General features: G+C 33.9%; 1 protein-coding gene across 1 annotated transcript in view; it reads left to right on the forward strand.

Annotated features, from left to right (window-relative positions):
• The window catches only part of SLC4A10 (solute carrier family 4 member 10), a 374,905-nt gene that overhangs the window by 217,896 nt on the left and 134,672 nt on the right, over nt 1–22,337 (forward strand). Inside the window, exons 6-9 of the mRNA XM_042781073.1 lie at nt 3,596–3,784; nt 13,988–14,079; nt 15,273–15,362; nt 20,489–20,646. Coding sequence (XP_042637007.1) covers nt 3,596–3,784; nt 13,988–14,079; nt 15,273–15,362; nt 20,489–20,646 — 529 coding nt within the window. The remainder of the gene's footprint in view (nt 1–3,595; nt 3,785–13,987; nt 14,080–15,272; nt 15,363–20,488; nt 20,647–22,337) is intronic.

A 22,337-nucleotide genomic window follows, 5' to 3' on the forward strand; every position in this document is an offset into this window, starting at 1 on the left:
CATGTATCTGTTCTTGTCCTGGCTCTCACTTCTTTAGGATATATACCTAGTAATGGAATGGCTGGGTCAAATGGTATTTCTAATTCCAGCTTTTTAAGGAATTGCTGTACTGCCTTCCACAGTGGTTGTATCATTTGACAGTTCTACCAGCAGAGTATGAGAGTCCCAATCTCTCCACATCCTCGTCAGCATTTGTTACTTTCTATCTTGTTGCCTTTTGCTATTAGTGCTGGGGCAAGTTGGTATCTCATTGTTGTTTTGATTTGCATTGCTCTAATGGCTAATGATTTCTTCATATTTGTTGGTCATCTGAATACCCTTCTTGAAATTGTTCTTGAAATTGTTCTAGGGTTTTTCTGTGTTTTCCTTAATTTTGTCAGTGTTTTCCTTGATCTATCTCTCAATCCTCTGAAGATACCTAAGTATAATTCTTTCGATTCCTTATCAGGGATTTCCAATGCTGCTTCTTTCTCAGGGATGTGTTCTGGGTCTATATCCTGCTTCTTTGATTGTACCACTTTATCTTGCTTCTTTGTGTGGACTGTGATAATCTGTCATCTCTGATACATTGTGACATTGTTGATTTTAGATCTCTGTAAACTGTTTGGGAACAGCAGTTAAGGGTGAGTCAGGCTGTTCTTGGTGGTCATGGATCATTGACCAGTTGGTGGAGAATGAAGTGGTGGCACTCACTCAGTAAGTGGAGCTGCAGGAGTGTGTAGATATGGTTGCATTATATGGATATGATTGTTGTCTCCCACTCAGTTAGACAAAAACAACAATTGAAAAACCATCAAAAATGTAAAAGCAACAAACAAAAAGCACACCACATAAACACACAGGAACAATCACCAAAAAAAGAAAAGAAAAAAAAAAAGAGACGCTGCAACATCTGGGGATGGCACAATAAGAGAAAAGAGGTGGAGTAGGAGAATAATAAAGAAAAAAATGGGAAAAATGCAAAAAGAAAAACAAGGAATGGGGTTAACCACAAGAAAGAAAAAAAAAAAAATGGGAACCAGAAACAGGGTAGAGAGAAAAAGCTGAAAACTATAACCTGAGAAAGAAAGAATAAAGAAGAATAATAAAAAGAATGAAGAAAAATAATAATAATTATAATTTTAAAACAGACAAAAACAAACAAACTGGAAAAAAAAAGAAAGAAAAATATGGGCAGGGTGGGGCAGGGCACCCAGGCTCCATCTCAGCACACAGACTGGGATGGAATTCCTGCCAGCCCAGAAGGTGGATGGGAGTGAGGAATGGCTGTACCTCCATTCACCAAGAAGTTGTGGGGGTATAAGAGTAACAAGGGGAATATTGCACCTTTCCAGTCATTCATGTCTGGAATGTCCTTGTGGTCCCCAGCAAGTGGAGCCTATTCTTAAGTCCCTGGAATCTCAGAGACTGATGTTGCTTTAAATATCCAAAATGGTAGAACCACTTGTAAACATTCAAAATGGCTGAACCCTCTGGACAGCAAGAAGTCTGTAGCTCAGCCCATCTACCTCCTTGCTGCTTCGCCTTTTATTCACCAGCCACCAGTGGAGTCCTTCATGCAGCCCCTGGCTAGCAGGGCCAATTTTATAGGTTAATTCTTAGGTCCTAACACCACTTGGCAATATCAAAACTGTCCGTGCCATCAGGATTGCTGACAGACTGCAGTTTCATATGTCTCCTTTTTCAATGTTTTTATGCAGGTTCTTTACTAGTTGAAGTTTAGTCCAGTTCAGTATCGTTCCTTTCAGAGCTCAAGGATCCAGGATTAAATTCTGTATCTGTATTAATTTGTTCCCCTTTTCTTTGTTGAAGAGGGTCTGTGTAGTTTGTCTGCCTATTCCACCATCTTACTGGAACTCAATCCCTTTCCTGTCTTTTTAATGACCTTTTGCGTTCTTTCTGGAGGATGTTCTTGATGTCATCCCACAATTCCCCTGGTTTTTGGTCATTGGTGTTCAATGCATCAAATCTATTCTTCAGATAGTCTCTAAATTCAGGTGGGATATTCTCAGTCGTATTTTTCCTCTTGTGAACTTGTTTTAATTGTCTTCAGCTTCAACTTGAACTTGCATACGAGCAATTGATGGACAGTTCCAGTCAGCTCCTGGCCTTGTTTTGGCTGAAGATATTGAGCTTTTCCATCACCTCCTTCCACAGATGTAGTCAATCTGATTCCTGTGTGTTCCATTCAGTGTGGTCCATGTGTATAGCCGCCGTTTATGTTGTTGAAAAAAAGTATTAGGAAGTCATTCATCTTGCAAAAATCTGTCATGTGGTGTCCAGTGTCATTTCTATAACCAAAACCATATTTTCCAGCTTCCAGTGATTCTTCTTTGCTTCCAACTTTCACATTTGAATCACCAATAATAATCAATACATCTTGATTGTATGTTTGGTCAATTTCAGGCACAGAAGTTGGTAAAAATCTTCAATTTCTTCATTTTGGCTTTTGTGGTTGGTGCATAAATTTGAGTAATAATAGTATTAACTGGTCTTCCTTGTAGGCATATGGATACCATCCTATCACTGACAGCGTTGTACCTCAAGATAGATTTTGAAACATTCTTTGTGATGATGAATGCCACACCATTCCTCTTCAGTTTGTTATTCCTGGCATAGTAGATCATGATTCAAAATGGCCAAAACCGGTCCATTTCAGCTTCCTAATGCCTATGATATTGATCTTTATTTCATTTTTGACAACTTCCAATTTCATGCTTCATACATTCCACATTCCAATTAATGTATACTTGCAGCTGTTTCTTCCCATTTTGAGTCATGCCACATCAGCAAATGGACGTCCCAAAAGTTTTACTCCATCCATGTCATTAATGTCAACTCTACTTTGAGGAGGCCACTATTCCCCAGTGGTATTTTGAGTGCTTTCTGATCTGAGGGGCCCATCTTCTGGCACTGTATCAGACAATGTTTCACTATAACATTCTAAAGTCTCATTGTTTATTCTTTGTTTTTCAGTTATACAGGACCTTTGAGATCTAAATACATTTTCAAGGGACATTTGAGGAAGGGCTAACTCTGTAGCAATGTAAAATAATTCTTTATTTTCCTAATTTAAGGAAGCAGATAGCTGCCTAGATCTACTTCTGTCATATTTTCAGATGAAATTCTAAATTTAAAAAGGACATGAAGAAATTATCCTCTATTAGAAAATGGGACAACAATGATATTAAAATATAAGTATGAATCCACTATCCAATTTCAAACATTAACTATTTTTTTCTCTCTCTTTGTTCTCTCATTGGTGTGACTAATGAGGAGTATAAAACACTTTCTTCTCAATAAAACTATGTCCATTTAAAAAATAATTCTCTGTAGCATTGTTACATATTTAATGTTGGATGGTTTGCAATGAGAATTTGTCCAACTCTTTCTTGTATAACATTTCTTCAAAGGATGATGAACTTCTACTTGTAAGACCATGCTTGGAGACTTTAAAATAATTCATTCACATTTTAAGATTAATATTATTTAGATATATTAATATTATGTTTGCATATTTGCACTCAGTCGTTAACTGCCAGCACATGTAGCAGGAAAGGTGTGTTTATCTTCTTCCTGTCTTCCCTTTTTTCAGATATGGTCCTTGACCAACAAGTGAGCTCAGGTCAGCTCAATGAAGATGTACGTCACAGAGTCCATGAGGCACTGATGAAACAGCATCACCATCAGAATCAGAAAAAACTAACCAATAGGATTCCCATTGTTCGTTCATTTGCTGATATTGGCAAAAAACAGTCAGAACCAAATTCCATGGATAAAAATGGTAAGTGTTCCTTTACTGTGCTCTTTATGTCTGTTATAGGTCACTGAAATGTGAAAAATGCTTCTAAGTCCATCAGTACATTCTTTTTTGAAAATGATTTATTGAAATTCATATTTTATAATGGAATTGCTTAGGTTTATATGCATATATAGTTTTATTTTTAAGCATCAAATTTTAGAAATTTTAACAATGATTTTAAGTTTCCTGAAAGGCTCATGAAAGAATGCAAAAGAAACATAACTATGAACTTTTGGATTCAAATTCAGCAAACATAACTCATAATTTATTGCATCCAAAGCAAGGTCTTAGTCTCTTTTTACAGCTTGAGAATCCCAAGCAAGGGTTTGACTTTTGTTATTTATTGTACTTTGGTTAAAATGAATAAGAATCACCATTTGGTTTTTGTAGGGAAAAGATAATGATTTATGTTGTTCATGGTCAAAGAATTCCATTAGAGATAATAATTGAAACACCAGCCAGTGCATTTCTTGTGGCCTTCCATGTATTAAGCCTAATTTCTAGTACATGAGCTCATTACTTTTTGCAGTGTGGCATCTTAAGCATCTACGGAATCCACCCCACTCACCATCTTCATATGCCAGTGTAGATGACCTTCATCGCTTTCTATCAGTCATGACTTATTCCTGTGGTTGGTGCCACACTGTTTTATCCTTCCTGTATTTTTCATTCTTTCCTTGTACTCATTTGGCCCTTTATAATTCACTCTAAAGGAGTTGCTTAGAAATATATTACCATCCATCTTTTTCATTAGTCCCACTCAGGAAAGTGAATTTATCATGAGGATGATAAAACGTTGTTAAAATTCCATCAGCTATAAAAGTTCCCAGTTCAAAAAAACGGTTAATGCAAAGTCTTTTTCAATGCCTTGCTAGAAAAAACTGATTTTCACCACTGGCCATGATATTTACATGGAATATGTTATATCATTTCATTCCTGTTTTCAAAAGCTTCAAAGATGCCTTACAAATGCATGAAAATGAGTCTGCTACAGCTACAAACTTTGCTTTATTTGGGAATTTCTACCAGTTTTCAGACTATTCAATCAGTACACACAGACATATAGAAGAAATTATTTTATAACCAGATAAAGGTAATTAGGTGTACTTTGTTTCAGAATATAGAACAAGTTCTTAATGGGGAAAAAAATTGAAATACTCATTTGATATTTAAGACCTTGCAATGCTTGGATGTTAGCCATTGTTGTTATATAGAAAAGTCTCTAGTTATTCATGTGTGAAGTTCACTAAGATGTTATGATTCACTAAAATGTTATGATTACTTTATGATATATACCAATTTGTATTTGTAGATTTCACTGAACATTTTGAGGGTGTCTAACTTGCTTTGAATCACATCATATATTGAAAATATATTCATATTCTAAATCACAATTTGCTTTAAAGATATGATACATAAAAAATCACAACTTGAAGTGTCTATATTCTGAGAGACATTATAAATGCAGTGCTTTTTTATGCTTACAATGCTAGTATTTATTTCTTTGATATGGTGATGTTAAGAAAACAGACACAGATATTAACTCATTCTGATGATGGGCTTATGTCTACAAGGTTCCAAAAAACTTATTAAAATACACTATTGAAGTAATTCTTTATTAATGCAATCACATTTTAAATGTTTGCTATTTCATTTTTACTGGAAATCAGACAATAAAAAATATATCTATAAGAAAGATATATATTTATTCAAAGGAAAGGATCTTGGATTGAGAATTAGTTATCATTTACACCCCAAATTTCATTGGGGATACTATTTATTATACAAACAATTTTTCTATTTTTGGCAGGGGGAGGAGGATGGTACTAATTTACTCAATCAAACATTTGTTATAATCTCATATAGCTCTAGTCATTGTTACTGTTCTAAACTTCTGTTAAATATAAGATGAGATGATAGAATTATAGCTATGAATCATAAGTCTACATATAGATTCATATAAATATAAGGTCTTCTGAGAGCTTATTTGTCTTATTCAAGCAATTGCTTAGTTTTTCTGAAAACTAGATTCTGAGTGATTCTGTCACCATCTGTACAATCAGCCTTTATCTGAACACATATAAATCTTTGAGGCATACGTTACAGTAATAAAAACTTGGAAACATTTCTAATAAGATTCATATATCCAATTAAGTATTGTTGTAGGGTATGCTGTCAAAATGGTTTTCTAAGCTCAGGCTTATAACACCTCCTTGTGACTCTGTTTTGCTTCCTCACACACTTTGCATAATTATGTGTGTTAAGAATTCTGAAAATATGTATAGATTTTACCAATTTAGAAATAAATTTTCTACCCAGAAGTAAAAAAAAAAAGTGTGAAGGACCTTTATTACTAAGGTTCTCAATCTACTTATGAACTCTAAAAACTGACAAATACTAGGTAAACAAACAAATCGAAACTCATAGCCATAAATGTAGATTTGACATTCTGTTTTAGAATATGTAATAGAGATGTAAATTTTGTGTGCAGTGCTACAGATACAAAAGGATTTCAAAACATCTGGAAGAGTAGAAATAGTATCCTTAGTATTAAAAAAATATCCTCAGGAGAGCATTTCATGCAAAAAGATTGATTTTTTTTTTTTAAGGTTATAGCATAGGGATTAAATGGAGTGAAGTTTTCCTAAAAACTTGAATAGAGAACACATTTTACTTCCTGGGCATATGGACAGAAATGAGTTCCCTCCTCTTGTTTCATCCACTTTTACTTTGGAGACAAAACAATTGAAATTCTCTCAAAAATGAACTGAGTCATACATAATAAGATTTCTACTTAATTCACTTGAGATGTTGCCTTGTAGTTCTCCCAAGGGTTAAACACTAGAATACTGTATTTCAGGTGTGGATCTTCCTTGTTTTATAGATTAGATTAATAAAATAGTGTATTTACTTGCTCCTCTCCTCCCCGAGTCCACACTCTTCTGTTTATACCGTTTTAGTGATTTGTGATAATTTGTCAATCTCACCTCCAAATACACTTACTTTACTTGTATAATTTTTTTTTTTCTTGGTATTCTGCACATTCTCTTCAGAGCTAAGATGAAGGATGCTATGGATTCACCATGCATTTTTAATGCCACCATGCTGTGTTTAACTTTCACTTTTCATTAAGCATCAAAACTGTGAGAATTAAATGCCTGATTCTGATGTTTCAATAAAAAGTGACAGTTACATTTGGCAAAACAACAGCAAAAATAATAGAAAAATAGTATCTACTTTGACATTAGGACTCTGAAAAGGATATGAGTGGAAAGTATTCAAAAGATACATCTCAAGAATATTCAAATAATTCCTTTGAAACTAGATTTTCTAAATATAAAAATAAGTCCTTTATGTTAAATGATCTAGAGAGCAAAAAAAATACCAATTTATTTATGTATTTATCATTTTTTCATGTATTCAATATTTTAGGCATTTGAATTATCAGTCTATTATAAAATATAATTATGTTTGTGATAACTTTTATCTTTTTTAAAATAACTAAGAGCTCTTAATTTCCTTAGGTACAGTATATCTTCACTGCACTCTGTCCTTCCTTACTAATGATTTCTAACTTCGTTCCTTTTCCCCCACATATCTTTTCTCCCTCCTAATCTGAATTCTGGTGGCGTAGTGCCCAGGCATTTGACTGCTAACCAAAAGGCTGGTGGTTCAAACCCACCAGCCACTCCTCGGAAGGAAGGTTGGGCAATCTAGATCCTTGGCGATAGCACCTCAGAAACCCAAGGAAGGGTCGCCATGAGTCAGATTTGACTTCATGGCAGTGAGTTTGGTGTTTTTTGTTTTTTGTTTTTTAATCTGAATACTTCCAAGGTGTCCTTTTTATTTACAACTTCAAAAGGAGTTATAGAGCAGGTCTCTGACCCACTGTTCAAAGCCATAAGTTACCAGAAAACATTTAGATTTGGAGGGATGGGATATGAGTTGACTTTGTAGATTGGGTCAATTCCAACCCTTAAAGCAATTTACACATCTGTATTGTGAATTATTTTTATTTCTAGTTTTTGGAAATCAGTCTGGTTGTTTCATAACCACTTCTTTTACAATGTTATACTTTTTCTTTTCAGATGGATACTGTTTTTATGTCTTGTTTTTAAACATGGTGGGCTAATAAATAAGATGCCAAGAGTTTAAAAATTATCTCTTAAATGTGTTACCTTTGAAGAAAAAAAATAGAATATCAGAATCACTGAGAGCAAGCATATTAAAAAATTCATGTAGATGATAGAATTAAATATTGTTTTATAAAGATGATCTTTTTCACTTGTTCCCAAAAAAAATCAAGATGATATTTTTGACCCAACTGATGAGTCTGTTCAGAAGTATTGTTACTAAATGTTTGCATGTCAAGGTTTTTTATGTCAGACTAAATCTTAACAGCAAAAATAGTTCTGGTATGATATGTTTAAATTTGTTATTTCTGATATTACATTAATTATTTTAGGCATACTAATTTTTCTCTAAGTTAATTATGTAAATACTTTCATGTTTTTGAAATGTAGCTCACCTAATCAACATTTTCTAAATATTTAGTCTTTCTTTCTTCATGTTTTCTATTCCCATGAATAATTGTATTGTTACACATGTATGTAACTTTGTCATTCATCTTTATATTTCTTTATTTTGCTCTGTCTTGTGTCTGTCTCTAACAGGCTCATCTCATCTCTGTACCTCCCTCATCTCCTACCCTTTGGGTACTCTAAATGCGTTGAAGGTATCTGAGGTAGTGTGAACCAGCTTGGTCTCCAGGTTAATAGTAATGTACCTCCATGTCTTCATCCCAGTTTCCTTCTAATACACTTGATTTTCAATGGATTAAGCAATATCAAATAATGATAGACTTAAGCAATATATTATTCTCCTATTGGTTGGAATTTGGCCAAATGGAAATTAAAAAGCTGCTGTTTTGTGATACTTATGTACATAATTTAATTTTAAAGAGAGAACTATAGGTAGAAACTTAAGTAAGTTAATACAGCAGATTTTTTTTGAGAACTTATTTACAGTTGTGTTTCCCTGATGAGATGCTTAAATGGTTGCTTTTTAAAGACTCTTTTAATTATTTAAAGTCATGGAATAGTACATTTGACGTAATCTCATTTTCTTCCTTTCAACTTTTTGAGGAATGAAATGACTTGGTCACTCTCACAATGTCTTTCAGGAAAAATGTACGATGTAACAAGCAAATAAGCAAAGCTTCCTTTTTCTAGTTAGTAGTCACTCAAATTTCCTTCATGATTTGTCCTAGAAAAATGTGTGATTTATAATAATTTTCTATGTAATTGATAAATGAATATTACATGGTTATCTAAAAGAAAATGAGTTCATGACTCAAAAAAATGAATTCAAGTAGATGCTTCAATGAATACTGCATAATATGTAGTTTAATTGAAAAATGGATAATAAATATTAGAATTTTGGATTTAGGATGGAGAACTCTGAATTTAATAGGTCAAAAAATAAAATCTATGAGGTAAATAAAGGATGATGGTAGGTTTTTTTCTAAACATTTACATTGAAATAGTCATGGACAATTACCAATTAATACTAACTTTTTGAATAACCATTTTTTGAATAATTATCTTGAACATAATGTTACTGAGTTAACATATGTCTTTTAATCTATTTTGCCAGTCTGTAAATAGATATCTTCATACCTCTAAAGTATTTAGATATTATAATAACGTGTATTAAACATTGTAGTGATATTCACTTATGGGAAATATTGATAGGGACAATCATTAGTGGGCAAAGTGAACGTTATATAAAGAAGCAGACAAAAATATTTATGTTTGCAAGCATTGTGGTGTAGCAATTAGAAAAATTACCATAAACAATTAGTTTTTATAAACTTTCCACACATATGCATGAAAGCTAAATCCTAAATTTACACTCTTTTGTCTGGGAGGAGGAAATTCTTCATTGTTCTATTAGGAAACACATTCACTATTAGCTGAAAGTAAAGTCCTGTGCCTAAAAATTGTTGTTCTATGTACTGTTATTTCTTTGGAATAGACAGCAGCAAGAAAATAAGGAATACCATTTCAAAACCCCAATTTACTGACTTTTCTTATGTAATAGTATTTAAGTTAATGGAATTCATTGTGAAATCCAAACCCCTCATCATTTTCTTAAAGGCATAAATGATTGAAATAAACTAAAGAAATCTCTACTTTAATGGAACAAAGATTATAACTGGTAGCAGAACTGTAAAAATTTATGAAGTTTCCAGTAGTTCTATGGATTATAATCCATGTGTAGATTTTATCTGTATACATAGCAAATAATTAAATAAAATTTTAAGTTTAATTTAGAATTAGCTTAAAAAAAAAAAAAATTCACAGTGACCGTATGGGACAGGGTAGAATGGCCCCCATAGGTTTTCCTAGGCTGTAATGTTCACAGGAGGGACAAAAGGACCACCAAGTCTTTTCTCCCATGAAGTGGCTGGTGGATTCATTGTGCCACCAGGGCTCCTATGAATCAGAATCGACTCAATAACACACACATTTGTTTTTTTAAAATAACTCAAGCTATACTCGTTAGCTTAACTTTTTAATAATGTATACTTTTCTGTATCTTATCAAGTTTTCAGAAACTGCCTTGGAAATATACACATTTAGTGTGCATTGTTTCATTTTTACAAATAATGTACATATTTAAAAATAATATCAAGATTTGGAATGCTTTTCAAACTTTACAGCACTTTTTAATGTGACTAAAAAATTTATTAATATTTTCTACTAATACTTATTCGGAAGGAAGTTTGGGCAATCTACTTCCATAGTGATACTGCCTTGGAAACCCAAGGAGGGGTCGCTTTGAGTCAGGGCAAACTCCATGGCACATAACAACAACAACAACAACTAATACTTAACTACTATCTCAGAAATACAAAAGATTCTAAATTTGTGGTTTGTATTCCTATATCACAAGGCAATAGTTCTTATACTTTTTTCCTGCATTAGCATGTATTCTATGCATATACCTGCAATCTAGAATGAGCATGGAATTTACAGTCATCTAGTATGTCTCCTACTGTTTAAACCCTCTTAGTGAGGTTATTATCAATATCACTTAAAATATTCATGAAAATATCCAAATATCTTCCCAATTATCAACTTTATTATGTAATATTTCATAAATTTTCAATAATCTTAAAATAAGAATAGCATAGAACAATAAATATTAAAATATTTATAAGAGGAAATACAAGTGATAATATTATAAATATATTACAGGACCTGAAGGTAATTTATGAAATGTTCTGCTTAAAGTATACAAATGAAAACATAGGCTATTCAATTTCTTAAAATTTTAAGTTACAGCATATTTTCTGTCTAGCTCAATATATACAAAGTTGATGATTTTGCATTGGGTTAACTCTCTTTTTTGTGTGTTTTCTGGTGGAATTAAATAATTATTCTTCCATGTTGTTTCATAAAATATTGTAAAAAAGGAGACATATAGTTATTAATTTTTCCATGCCTTGAATTTTACCACTCAAATTTACAGAACATTCAGTAAATTTAGGTTTAAATATATCTAATGTTCTAACTCATGGAAATATGGAGAAATGATGTGAAACTGGTGATTGAAGACATCTGTTAGTAGCACAAATTCATTACATAAAAGGTTTTTTTTAAAAAAATATTACAGTTATTACTTTGAGAATGGTAACTTGAATGGCTGCTAATGAACAGTTCACAGTCATAGTTGCACATTGCAGTTAGAAATGGGAGAATAAAAATAATTTATGCAGTTAAGTCTGACATTTCTGTGAAGTGTGTACATTTCCCTGGAATATACTGTAATAAGAAATTTTGTGCATAGTTTGAGGTGAATTTGCTTTAAAAAGTCATTTTATTTTATCTTCACAAAATGTAGTATTCTACTTTGCTTAGCTAAAAAGGAGAAATATTTAAGCTCTAAAAGAGTCCTAAGGCTCTTACTTTCTGGCAACAGAACAATTTTAAACCAAAAAAAATTATACCTATTAATTTACCACCCCTATTTGAGAGACTTGGAGGTCTAAACATCAAAATTATAGCAATATTTGAAAGTAAATAATTAGACTTATTAATCATACTTGGTAATTTGTAGGTAGCAAAGAATGAATGGGTTTTCTGTAAAGAATTCAAAGAAAAGGTTTATTTGCTCCTTCACTAAAAGTTTAGAGAAGTCTAGATAAGTAGAGATTGCCAGTAGTTGGAGGTAAGACTTAAGGTGAACTTTGAATCAAGTTGGGACTTAGGTAGAGAGAAGAGCTAAGAAAGAAGGATATTCTCGATGTCTAAGACTGATGGGAATCAGAAGAGCAGAACTTTGGAGCCACTGAGTTGCAATCATATATACGGTCACGATTTCAAAGTTAAGTTGTCAAGAGAGGATGATAAGAGGTTAGGGAAGAACAGGGATACATATGAAATTAAGTAAACCTCATTCATTTTATCAGTTATTTGCTAAATATAGACAGATTTCAGGTGACTATGATTGCAAAGAATGTTTCAAATTAAGTGAACAATGGAATTTTCATTAACTTTTACTAGCCATTAAAGAAGCTTTGGTAGCACAGTGGTTAAGGCATTCAGCTGCTAACCAAAAGGTCACTGCCACTCCAGAGGACAAAGATGGGAAAGTCTGCTTCCATAAAGATTTATAGCTTTGGAAACCTGATGGGGCAATTCAACTCTGTCCTATAGGGTCGCTGAGTTGGAATTGACTCCATGGCAATGGGCTTATTTTTTCATTAAACATTGTCCCATTCCTAGCTCTGATGTCAACTAAGTAGTATCATTATCTTCTCTGTAATGGAGAAAAGACTATAAAATAATTACATTGCTCATTAGCATTTACAGAATACTAATATGTTTGGGGGGAGCTCTGGTAGCATAGTGGCTAAGACACTTGCCTGCTAACCAGATGGCTGGCGGTTCAAACCCACCAGCCACTCCTCGGAAGGAAGGTTGGGCAATCCTACTTCCGTAGTGATACTGCCTTGGAAACCCAAGGAGGGGTCGCTATGAGTCAGGTCCGACTCGATGGCACATAACAACAACAACAATATGTTTCAAGTTTATTGATATTTTCTTGTGCAGACCAACATCAGTATGCTTACACCATTGAGTAATGACAGACATAAAATCATATTCACAATGTTTATACTGTGTGAGGTAAAGGTATTTCTAACTGAATCTGTCAAATAAAATTTTTTTAAAAAAATTTCCTTGGAGTTGATTTTGACTTATGATGTCGCCAAGTGTGTTCTAGTAGAACTGTGTTCCATAGTGTTTTCAATGACTGATTTTTTGGTAGATCTTTTCTTGGGAGGTACCCCTGGATGGTCTTGAACTGCTTACCTTTCAGTTAACTATTTAGGTCACCCAGAGACACTGAACCTCTCGTATGTTGGTGATGGTAGTGGTTGTTGTCAAGTCAGTTTTGACTCATGGTGACCCATGTGTGCAGAATAGAATTGTTCCATAGGGTTTTCAAGGCTGTGACTTTTTGGAAGATTTCCTGGTCTTACCTCCGAGGCCTCTCTGGGTGGGTTTGAACCAGTAATATTTAGGTTAATAGGGCAGTGCTTAACCCTTTGAGCCACTGAAGGACTCCTTGAGCCTCTCTTTTAGGAATCTCCAAAACCAATTATCAAAGAACTTTTTCTCACTACTGTTTTAGGTGCAATAGAAGATAGAAATATGCTGTGAACTTTCAGAATAAATATTCATCCTTTTTTTTAAGCTTTATGTTTTAAAATCTTTAGTCTGAGCTTAAATCATAATAGATTTCTATCTTCTCTCTTTTTTTAAAAAGTACATCATTAGTTTTGACTGAAATTTAGAAATCAGTGATATCTCAAAACTATGATTAGATTTGAATTTTTTTCTAGATGATCTTCCTTAATGGAGAATAACCTGGTAGTTTGAGTTTAAATCTGAGACTTGATTGAAAATTTCTTGACTGAATTCTCCCATTTCTATCTTTAACTGATAAGTGAGAATTTTTGCATTGATAAAAATCTATTTATATTGACCCTTCATGCTTACATCATAAACTTGATAAGAAACCTGTTGGTCTAGTTTAATTGAAATTTATATTTCACTCAGTAGGCCTAGAATTATGTAAGTAATTGTTTGTATTCTGTAATAATATCTCTTTTAGCAGGTCAGGTGGTGTCACCTCAATCTGCTCCAGCTTGTGTTGAAAACAAAAACGATGTGAGCAGAGAAAACAGCACCGTTGATTTTAGCAAGGTAAGCTTTTTCCCTCTCATCTAAGTAAGCTGATAAATTACTACTAGAAATTACTACTCATTTGTAAGAGGTGTTGACACAATTTTTAGCATGTCCATTTTATTTCTTAGCCAAATCTTGATATTTTTATAGATAATGTTAACATTTAAGTCTACATGTAAAGTTTTGCTTATTCAGAAAACCAAATGTGTAAGTTTTATACATAGTCCTCAGGTTTCAGCCACTCGGTATAATGCATCACTTCCAATGACAAAGAAAAACTGGACTTCATAGGCCACTTAACCCAAGTTTAATTTCATTGTTTAAAGACGTTTGTTAGTTTTTTCTTCCCCAAAAATCACTTTTCCTATGATTTTGGAAAAGCAAATCATATGTTATAAAGCTCTATTGTCATTGCAATTTAGAGAAAGATATTAGTATAAGGAAACACTTGGAAGATATAATAAGACTGAGCTGAGTTTTGAATAAAAATGTATTTAATAATAATAAATAAGTCAGCCCCTATTATGCACTGACTATATTGAAGAGCTCTGGTGGTGTAGTGGATAAGGCAATTGTCTGCTACCCAGGTCAGTGGTTCAAACTCACCAGCTGCTCCATGGAAAGAAGAGGGAGCGATCTACTTCTATAAAGATTTGCAGCCTTGGAAACCCAATAGGGGTCACCACGAGTCGGATTGGACTCGATGACAATGAGTTGGGGTTTTTTTGGTTTTATATTGAAGTATGCATCTAATTGGAAACAATTCAAGATGAAATCATTTACTAGAGAAATTGTGTTACAAAAATGATAAATATCAAAATAATGTAATTCTGCTGACATTGAACTAAGTGCCGTAATAGGCTAACAAAGAGGAAAGAGGAGGAGTTTCAATACTGGCAGAAAGCGACGTCCCTTTATCTGAGTGGCTGAAACACTAGTAATTTAGAGTGATATATTAATAAAGCTTTTAGTACTGGCAGTAATTGTAACAGTGGGAATGGGTGGGAATGGGAGCAAAGAGTGGAGGAAGTATCTTGAATCAAGTTTCAAAAAGATTAATAGTGATCAGCTCCTTGAAGCTGTTTGGGAATCCCTCAGCCAATGCCTACAGGATCTAGGTCTAGTTACGTGCATGCTCTCCCTTCTGGTGCCTTGCGGAGTCTCTGTGGGACCGTGGTATACGAGCTTAAGTCTGTTAATTGTGCGTGCAGGGACTGGGAGGCCAACAAAAGGGGCATACTAGTCCATGTGGGATGAAACAAAGACATGAAAAAGGACCTCCACATCAGCAAGAGAGAGAGGTGAGGGCACACTCTGGCTCTGTTTCTGCAGTGGTTCAAGCTCATTTCACTAAATGGAAATGTGTGATTAAAATATTAAGCCAGTTTAAATGTATTCCATCTACCACTCCAACAAATAGATATCCTTTTAAAGCATTACATCTTCATTCATCTGCAAGCTGGAATAAAATTATAGTCTCAAACTGCCATACATTTAATTTTTGGTATACTTAACTTGAAACACTATCTTAAAAGCAATGGCATAAGTAGTTGCTTACTCACTTATGCAGGCATTAACAGTATATAACAAGGGCATTTTTAACTTCTCAAAAGCAATGATAACAAACCACATGGCTCATCCTTTGACACTCAAATTTATATTGCCATATTTTTTTACATATAATTGTGGGATCTATCTTTGCAGCCTTCAGAAAAACTTCATCACATTTGAAAGGAACTGAAGACTGCCAACTAGAGGCAGTAGTAGTCTCACCTTCAGGTCTTCTGAAACAATGAGAACCACCAAACAAACAAACAAACCCACTGTCCTCAAGTCAATTCTGACTCATAGTGACCCCCATTGGGTTTCCGAGGTGGTAAATCTTTATGGAAGTAGACTGCCCAGTCTTGCTTCCACAGAGTGGCTAGTGTGTTTGAACATCAGCCTTCTGGTTAGCAGTCAGATGCCTTAGGCACTGTGCTACCAAAGAACCACAGGAGAGTGAAAAATAGACTTTATTTTCTTTAACCTTTTTTTTTCCCTATACATTTTTATTCACTGGCTCATTCCATCTCTTTGTAGACAATTTAAACCTCTAGAGCTCTCTATCCATACCAACTATCAGTATTTCTCAGTTTCTTATCTGTAGCATAGTACATTGGAAAGAACATGACTTTAAAGAAAAACCATGAGGGCTTGAATTCTAACTTAAATAGCATTTACAAGCTATCTGATCTTGGAGAAATTCTCTGAACTTCCCTTTTCTCATTTGTAAAATGAGAATAATGATACCTGTATAGAGATTTGTTGTAAAAATTAAGCGAGATAATATGTAGACAGCCTGGCAAAGTGCTGGCCTACTGTAGGTGCTCAATAAAAGGTGGTTATTATTACTTTTATCATTATTAGTGGAAATAGTAGTGTCTGAAACAAATACTAGAGCAAAATCTAATGTTTTTGTTTCCACTGAATCTCTAATGCCTTGAACAGTGCCTAGGACGTATTTGTTGAATGAATTCTATGAGATTTAAAATAATGTAACCATTTAATTTTAGAATTAGTAAGAGTTAGAATTAGTAAGAAAACCCTGGGTTATATTTCCTCCCATTTAACCTGGGAGGGCAGAAGGGTGGTGCATTGAAAAGAGCAGTCATGATTGAGCACCAAGGAAACAAATGGTAGTGCCTGATTTTGCAAGTGTATGAATTAAGGTTGTGTAGCCTCATGATCTCAGTCTGGTAGTAAATTTATCAAAGTTCATCTAGTCTCCAGGTTATTTTGTCCATTGGAATATTTTCAGTCTTAGCATATAGATTCAAAATCTAAGGAGAACTTTGAGATGTGAAAAATTAAAAAGGTGTTTGTTTCGTGCAACTTGATCCTATAGTCTATCTCTGTTCCCTCCACATAATTTTACCCTTCCAATGGGTAAGCCCATCAAATTTGTTAATTTAAGAAGTATTTTTGATATAATCTGAATTGTCAGGTTTTAACTTCCTATAATGCATTTAAAAAGATTTGTCAGAACACTTTATGTCTCTTTGTTTTATAACAGGCATATAAAAAATGGCTCTTTTAGTACTTCCCAAATATTGGTGGTGTTTGTCTTATTGCAAATGACCCAACTAATGCTTCAAATTTTTTTATGGGGGAAGAACTTTGAAGTCTGCATTTATCTTAAATGTATAATACATTTACAAGGAGTAGGATTATAGAATCCTAGAAGTCTAGGAAACCTTAGACATCTTCTCATATAATAGGTAAGAAAGCTGAATGAATCCCAGAGATATTAAGAGAGCTGCTCAAGATCATGTTAGTGTCATGATACCATTTCTCCCCAGAAAATCCCTATTAACTCTCTCCTATTTCTGTACTAGTAGAAGGAGCCTTGGTGGTGTAGTAATTAAAATATTTGACTGCTAACCAAAAGGTTGGCAGTTCAAATCCACCAGCCCCTCTGCAGAAGAAAGATGAGACAGTCTGCTTCTATAAAGATCTGCAGCCTTGGAAACCCTATGGGGCAGTTCTACTTTGTCCTGTAGAGTTGCTATGATTTGGAATTGACTTGACAGTGGGTTTGGTTTTTCTGGTTTTATTTCTATAATAGCTTTAAGACTTAAACTTTCTCCCTAAAATTCCATCTGAATTTTCTTCACAACATCTCTGTATGTAGCTTGCCCAGACACTTCCAGTTCCATTATAACCTTCTGATAGTCTTTCTCCCTAGAGATGGAAATGTTTCTCACTGAAAGCCTAAGTACCAAATTCTCAGAATAAAATATCTTTTTCCTCTTAGCATAAAAGTTGGATGTGGAGAGACCAGAAACATGAGTATAAATCCAGATCTAGGTTTTATATGGCTTGATTACTTCAAGGTCCTGTTCAGAAGAATAAGATAATACATTAACTATTACCCCAAATGCATTGATAATCCAGGGATAATATAATATAGTGGTTGTCTGCAGTTTAAGTTATATACTATAAATTTATTACATTTTAGAGTGAAAACATTCTAATTTATTTGGAAACTAAGTTCTGTGTATTTTAATGATTTTTTCTAAATAACTGGTATGATTTTTTCTAAATAACTGGTATCAGTGATATATTAGGTATTATATAATAGAACAAAAATAATATGTAAGAACCAAACATTTCCTTTTATAAAATTAAACTATTTTAATATACTACATAATCCTTTATTTAATTAAATTATATCTTGAAGCAGCTATTTCTACAATTGCTAATTGCCTGAGGCACAGACTTTAATAGTTAAGGCTGACATTTCTTGAGTAATACATGAGTTTGGAGAAAGTTTTCCAGGTGTAACTGAAGCTTTTCATTAAAGTTACAGCAATTATTATTAATATAACTCAAATTGATAATAAATTATAGATTTGTTTAAAAAGCTATTTTCTCATTTTAAATTATATTCTTGTGTGTTTACATTTTATGATTATTCTTTCTATTGGAGGAAAAAAACTGATTCACTCTTTTAGGCTCTTAAAAACTTTCGAAGATTTTTTTCTTGTTTCTCACAAGGCCTGAAAGTGCATGGGAAATTTTTAAATCTCTTTTTTGGGAATTTATTACAGTAAAGCATTACTAATTCAAATAGTAGCTCTGGTAGCATAGTGCCTAAGGCACTTGACTGCTAACCAGAAGGCTGGAGGTTCAAACCCTCCAGCCACTCCTGGGAAGGGAGGTTGGGCAATCTTACTTCCGTAGTGATATCGCCTCATAAACCAAGGAGGGGTCACTGTGAGTCCGATTCAACGGCACATAACAATAACAACAGCTAATTCAAAGCATTCTCTCATGTATACATTTCTCCTAGCTAGAAAAATAAATACAAAAACATCATAATAAATTCCATGAAATGTAGCCTTTTGGATCTACAAATTAAAATGTTAGATTCTACAAAAGAAATATAGATATTATATAATATCCCAGTGTATACACATTGTGAATTATTTTAAATTCATATTGATAGGTTAAAACTTTGTAATGTATTATATTTGTCATGTATTTCTCAGAAGGAAGGTTGGGCAATCTACTTCCGTAGTGATATTGCCTCGGAAACCCAAGGAGGGGTCGCTATGAGTCGGTCCCACTCGACGGCACACAACAACAACAACAACATTTCTTGTTAAAGGCAGTTTTCCTCCATTAATTCATGTTTATTTTTCTTTAAAATAGAGCATTGGTTCTATTCGATATTTTCAAAGAGATATTGTAGATTATTTTTGTTTTTAATTTTTGTGATCAAATGTATACTCCTTTTCCTGGGCTTTATGTTTGTGGAGCCCTTAGTATTTATGGAGAAAAGTAACTATTTACAAACCTCCCAAAAGCACTCATGAGATCTTGATTTTAGAAAGTAGCATGTTTAATCTAGTCAGTACAATGGGGCTATGGACTCTCTAATGTATTCCTCCTCAGACTTTTACGTAGTTTTATTTATAACTTCTGGGGGAAAAAAAATCCAAATCATTAAGCCTACAGAAGAAGGCTGGCCTAAAAATTCTCAGCCTCACCCACATTGGCCAGAACTCTCCCTTCTGTTTCTTTTAGCCATTCCCACTTTGATGTTTGGCCCCCATCTCATTAACATGAGCGTATAAAACCAACTGGGAGAGCAGATAAACTTTCATTGTCCCTACAAACAAGTTTCCATAAAAGCAACTCAAATGAATTTTAGAAAGACATAGTAGACCTTATGAATTGATTTTAAAGTCACTGCTTGATTTGGAGTGGAAACTGAGGCTCTGTGCATAAAAATTGAAATTTATTCTTACACGCCTTCCACATCCATTTTTCAGACTTCATACTTTACTGTTTACTTAGCATTTTTTCTTGTTTATGATTGCTTTTCCTTTGTGTGTTTTCATTTGAATCATAGACATCTCATGTCAAATTCAACTTTGGCTTTTTAACAACTCCAAATGTTAATAATTTTATTCTTGTTTTCTCTATTCACCATTTCTAAAATTCTGTGCTGAAAAACTGAAATTGAAGAACTGTCAGATCAGGTATAGAACGTGAAGAATATAGAACAACTAGAATAATGAAGGCAAAACTCATCGTGTGTGCTGTAAGGAGAGACATGATGACATATCTCTTATAATACGCATGTTTTGAATATCAATTGTAATATGTACAAAAATAAAGGTAATGTAGTACAAAATATGTAAATCTGTAGGAAAATGCAAATTAAATTCTGGTTAAAGTATTTGTTTAATTGAGCAAATACATTTTTCAGCCCTAAATTTTTAAGTTTGTTAATATAAAGATTCCTTTAAAAATAATAATCATATGTATTTCAACTTTCTCTGTTGATGGATTACCATATGTGAAGCATTGTGCTAGAAAATGACTTTAAGAATTATTTGATTTTGACTTATGTAATTTTACTTGATGATACTCTCAGGTTGATCTGCACTTTATGAAAAAGATTCCTCCAGGAGCTGAAGCTTCAAACATCCTAGTTGGGGAACTCGAATTTTTGGATCGAACAGTAGTTGCGTTTGTCAGGTTGTCTCCAGCTGTTCTGCTTCAAGGGCTGGCTGAAGTCCCAATCCCAACCAGGTAAAATCACAAGAGTATCTTTCATATTTTCTCTTCTACTGTTTTTTTTATTAGGGACAAATAAAGGAAGCAAATAAAATTTCCTCATTAGAGTTTTGTCAGGAAACTAATGTGTGATCCATAAAATGATTGCTTCTTCTTATTTCTGAAGGAGGAAAAAAGTGATGAAGTGTTAGGCTTTTCTCAAAGATTGCATTAGACTATGTGCTAAAGAGAGGATCCCATATATATACAGTTGTGGTCAAACTCAAAAAGATCAGTTCTCAAGGCTTGGCTTATCCTCGAATGAGTAGACCTTCAAAATACATTTAAGTGCCATCATTAAGCTACTAGGATAGCTTCTGCCCTATCAAATGTGCTGTATATTTTCACTCTAGGCACAAACCACCTGGGAACATGTATCCCAGGCACAAACACATGGGGTCTAAATAGTCATTGGTAGTTGCATCATGGTAGTGCAGTTGAATCTGAGTCAAAGGTACCAATTTAATTCGGTTAGCTCAACTTGTTTTTCAGGTAACTATGCACAAAAACTAATAATTTATGAATAATATGAAAAAATTGTTGTTCACCATTCATTTTAGAAATACATGGCTGTCCCTGGGTGAAACTGTGAGGAGAAAAAAAAATGTTGACTTCAATACTTCAGGTCCCTAGAGTTCACTCTGGAAGCCTCATTGTTTTCAGTTCTCCAGTCATCATATATGATTCCTATAGATGTACAAAGGAACTTTGGTGGCATAGTGCCTAAGGCATTTGACTGCTAACAGAAGGTTGGCAGTTCAAACCCACGAACCAGTCCATGGAAGGAAGACTGAGTAATCTACTTCCGTAAAGATTTACACCTTGGAAACTCAAAGGAGGTCTCCATGAGTCAGAAGTGACTCTATGGCAGTGAATTTGCTTTTTGGTATAGATGTACAGCCTGGCACTCTGACTTTATTTTTCACAGCAAAATATAACGACATGACTGTGCCCTTTGTTCAGTGTGCAACTGTCTTAGATGTTGTTAATATACAGCCTCCTCCAAATACCAAATATCTTGTTGTTGTTGTTGTTACATGCCGTGGAGTCAGACCCGACTCATAGCGACTCCTCCTTGGTTTTCCAAGGCAGTATCACTATGGAAGTAGATTGCCCAACCTTCTTTCTGAGGACTGACCGTGGGTTTGAACAGCCAGCCTTCTGGTTAGCGGTCAAGTGCTCTAGGCACTATGCTACTTAGCCACATAAAAATGACGACAAATTCAGGGGCTATAGCAACTGGGTTTGTGGAATTAAAACACAGCAGGTTACATCACTCTTGGCGTTGATTATGAAAAAGATAGGCTAAAAATATGGAATAATAAAGCAAGGAGAGGCCTTATTTTATAAGAGTTTGGCTGACTAGAATGGAATTCAATGTACCAGTACCTATGCTGGACTGTATGTAGTTTGAGGCAGGAACCTGGTTACCATTCAGGCTATAGAAAAAAGTTTCTGTTTATCCTATTTCAGGGCTATTGAAAATTCTGATGCATACCAAATTTTCTTTAAAAAGAGAAGGATGAGCTAAGCACATTAAAGTAGCATCTGATTATATAATTAAGGCTATTATTTTCTACACACAACATCTAACCAATCCAGAGTTACTGGGAATCTGGGATTCAGATTCAAGATGTCAGATTTACTAAGTGCATGAACCCCTTGTA

The sequence above is a fragment of the Orycteropus afer genome, unplaced genomic scaffold (genome assembly GCF_000298275.1).
Source record: "Orycteropus afer afer isolate SDZICR_OR568_19922 unplaced genomic scaffold, OryAfe1.0 scaffold00084, whole genome shotgun sequence".
NCBI classification, from domain to species: Eukaryota; Metazoa; Chordata; class Mammalia; order Tubulidentata; family Orycteropodidae; genus Orycteropus; species Orycteropus afer.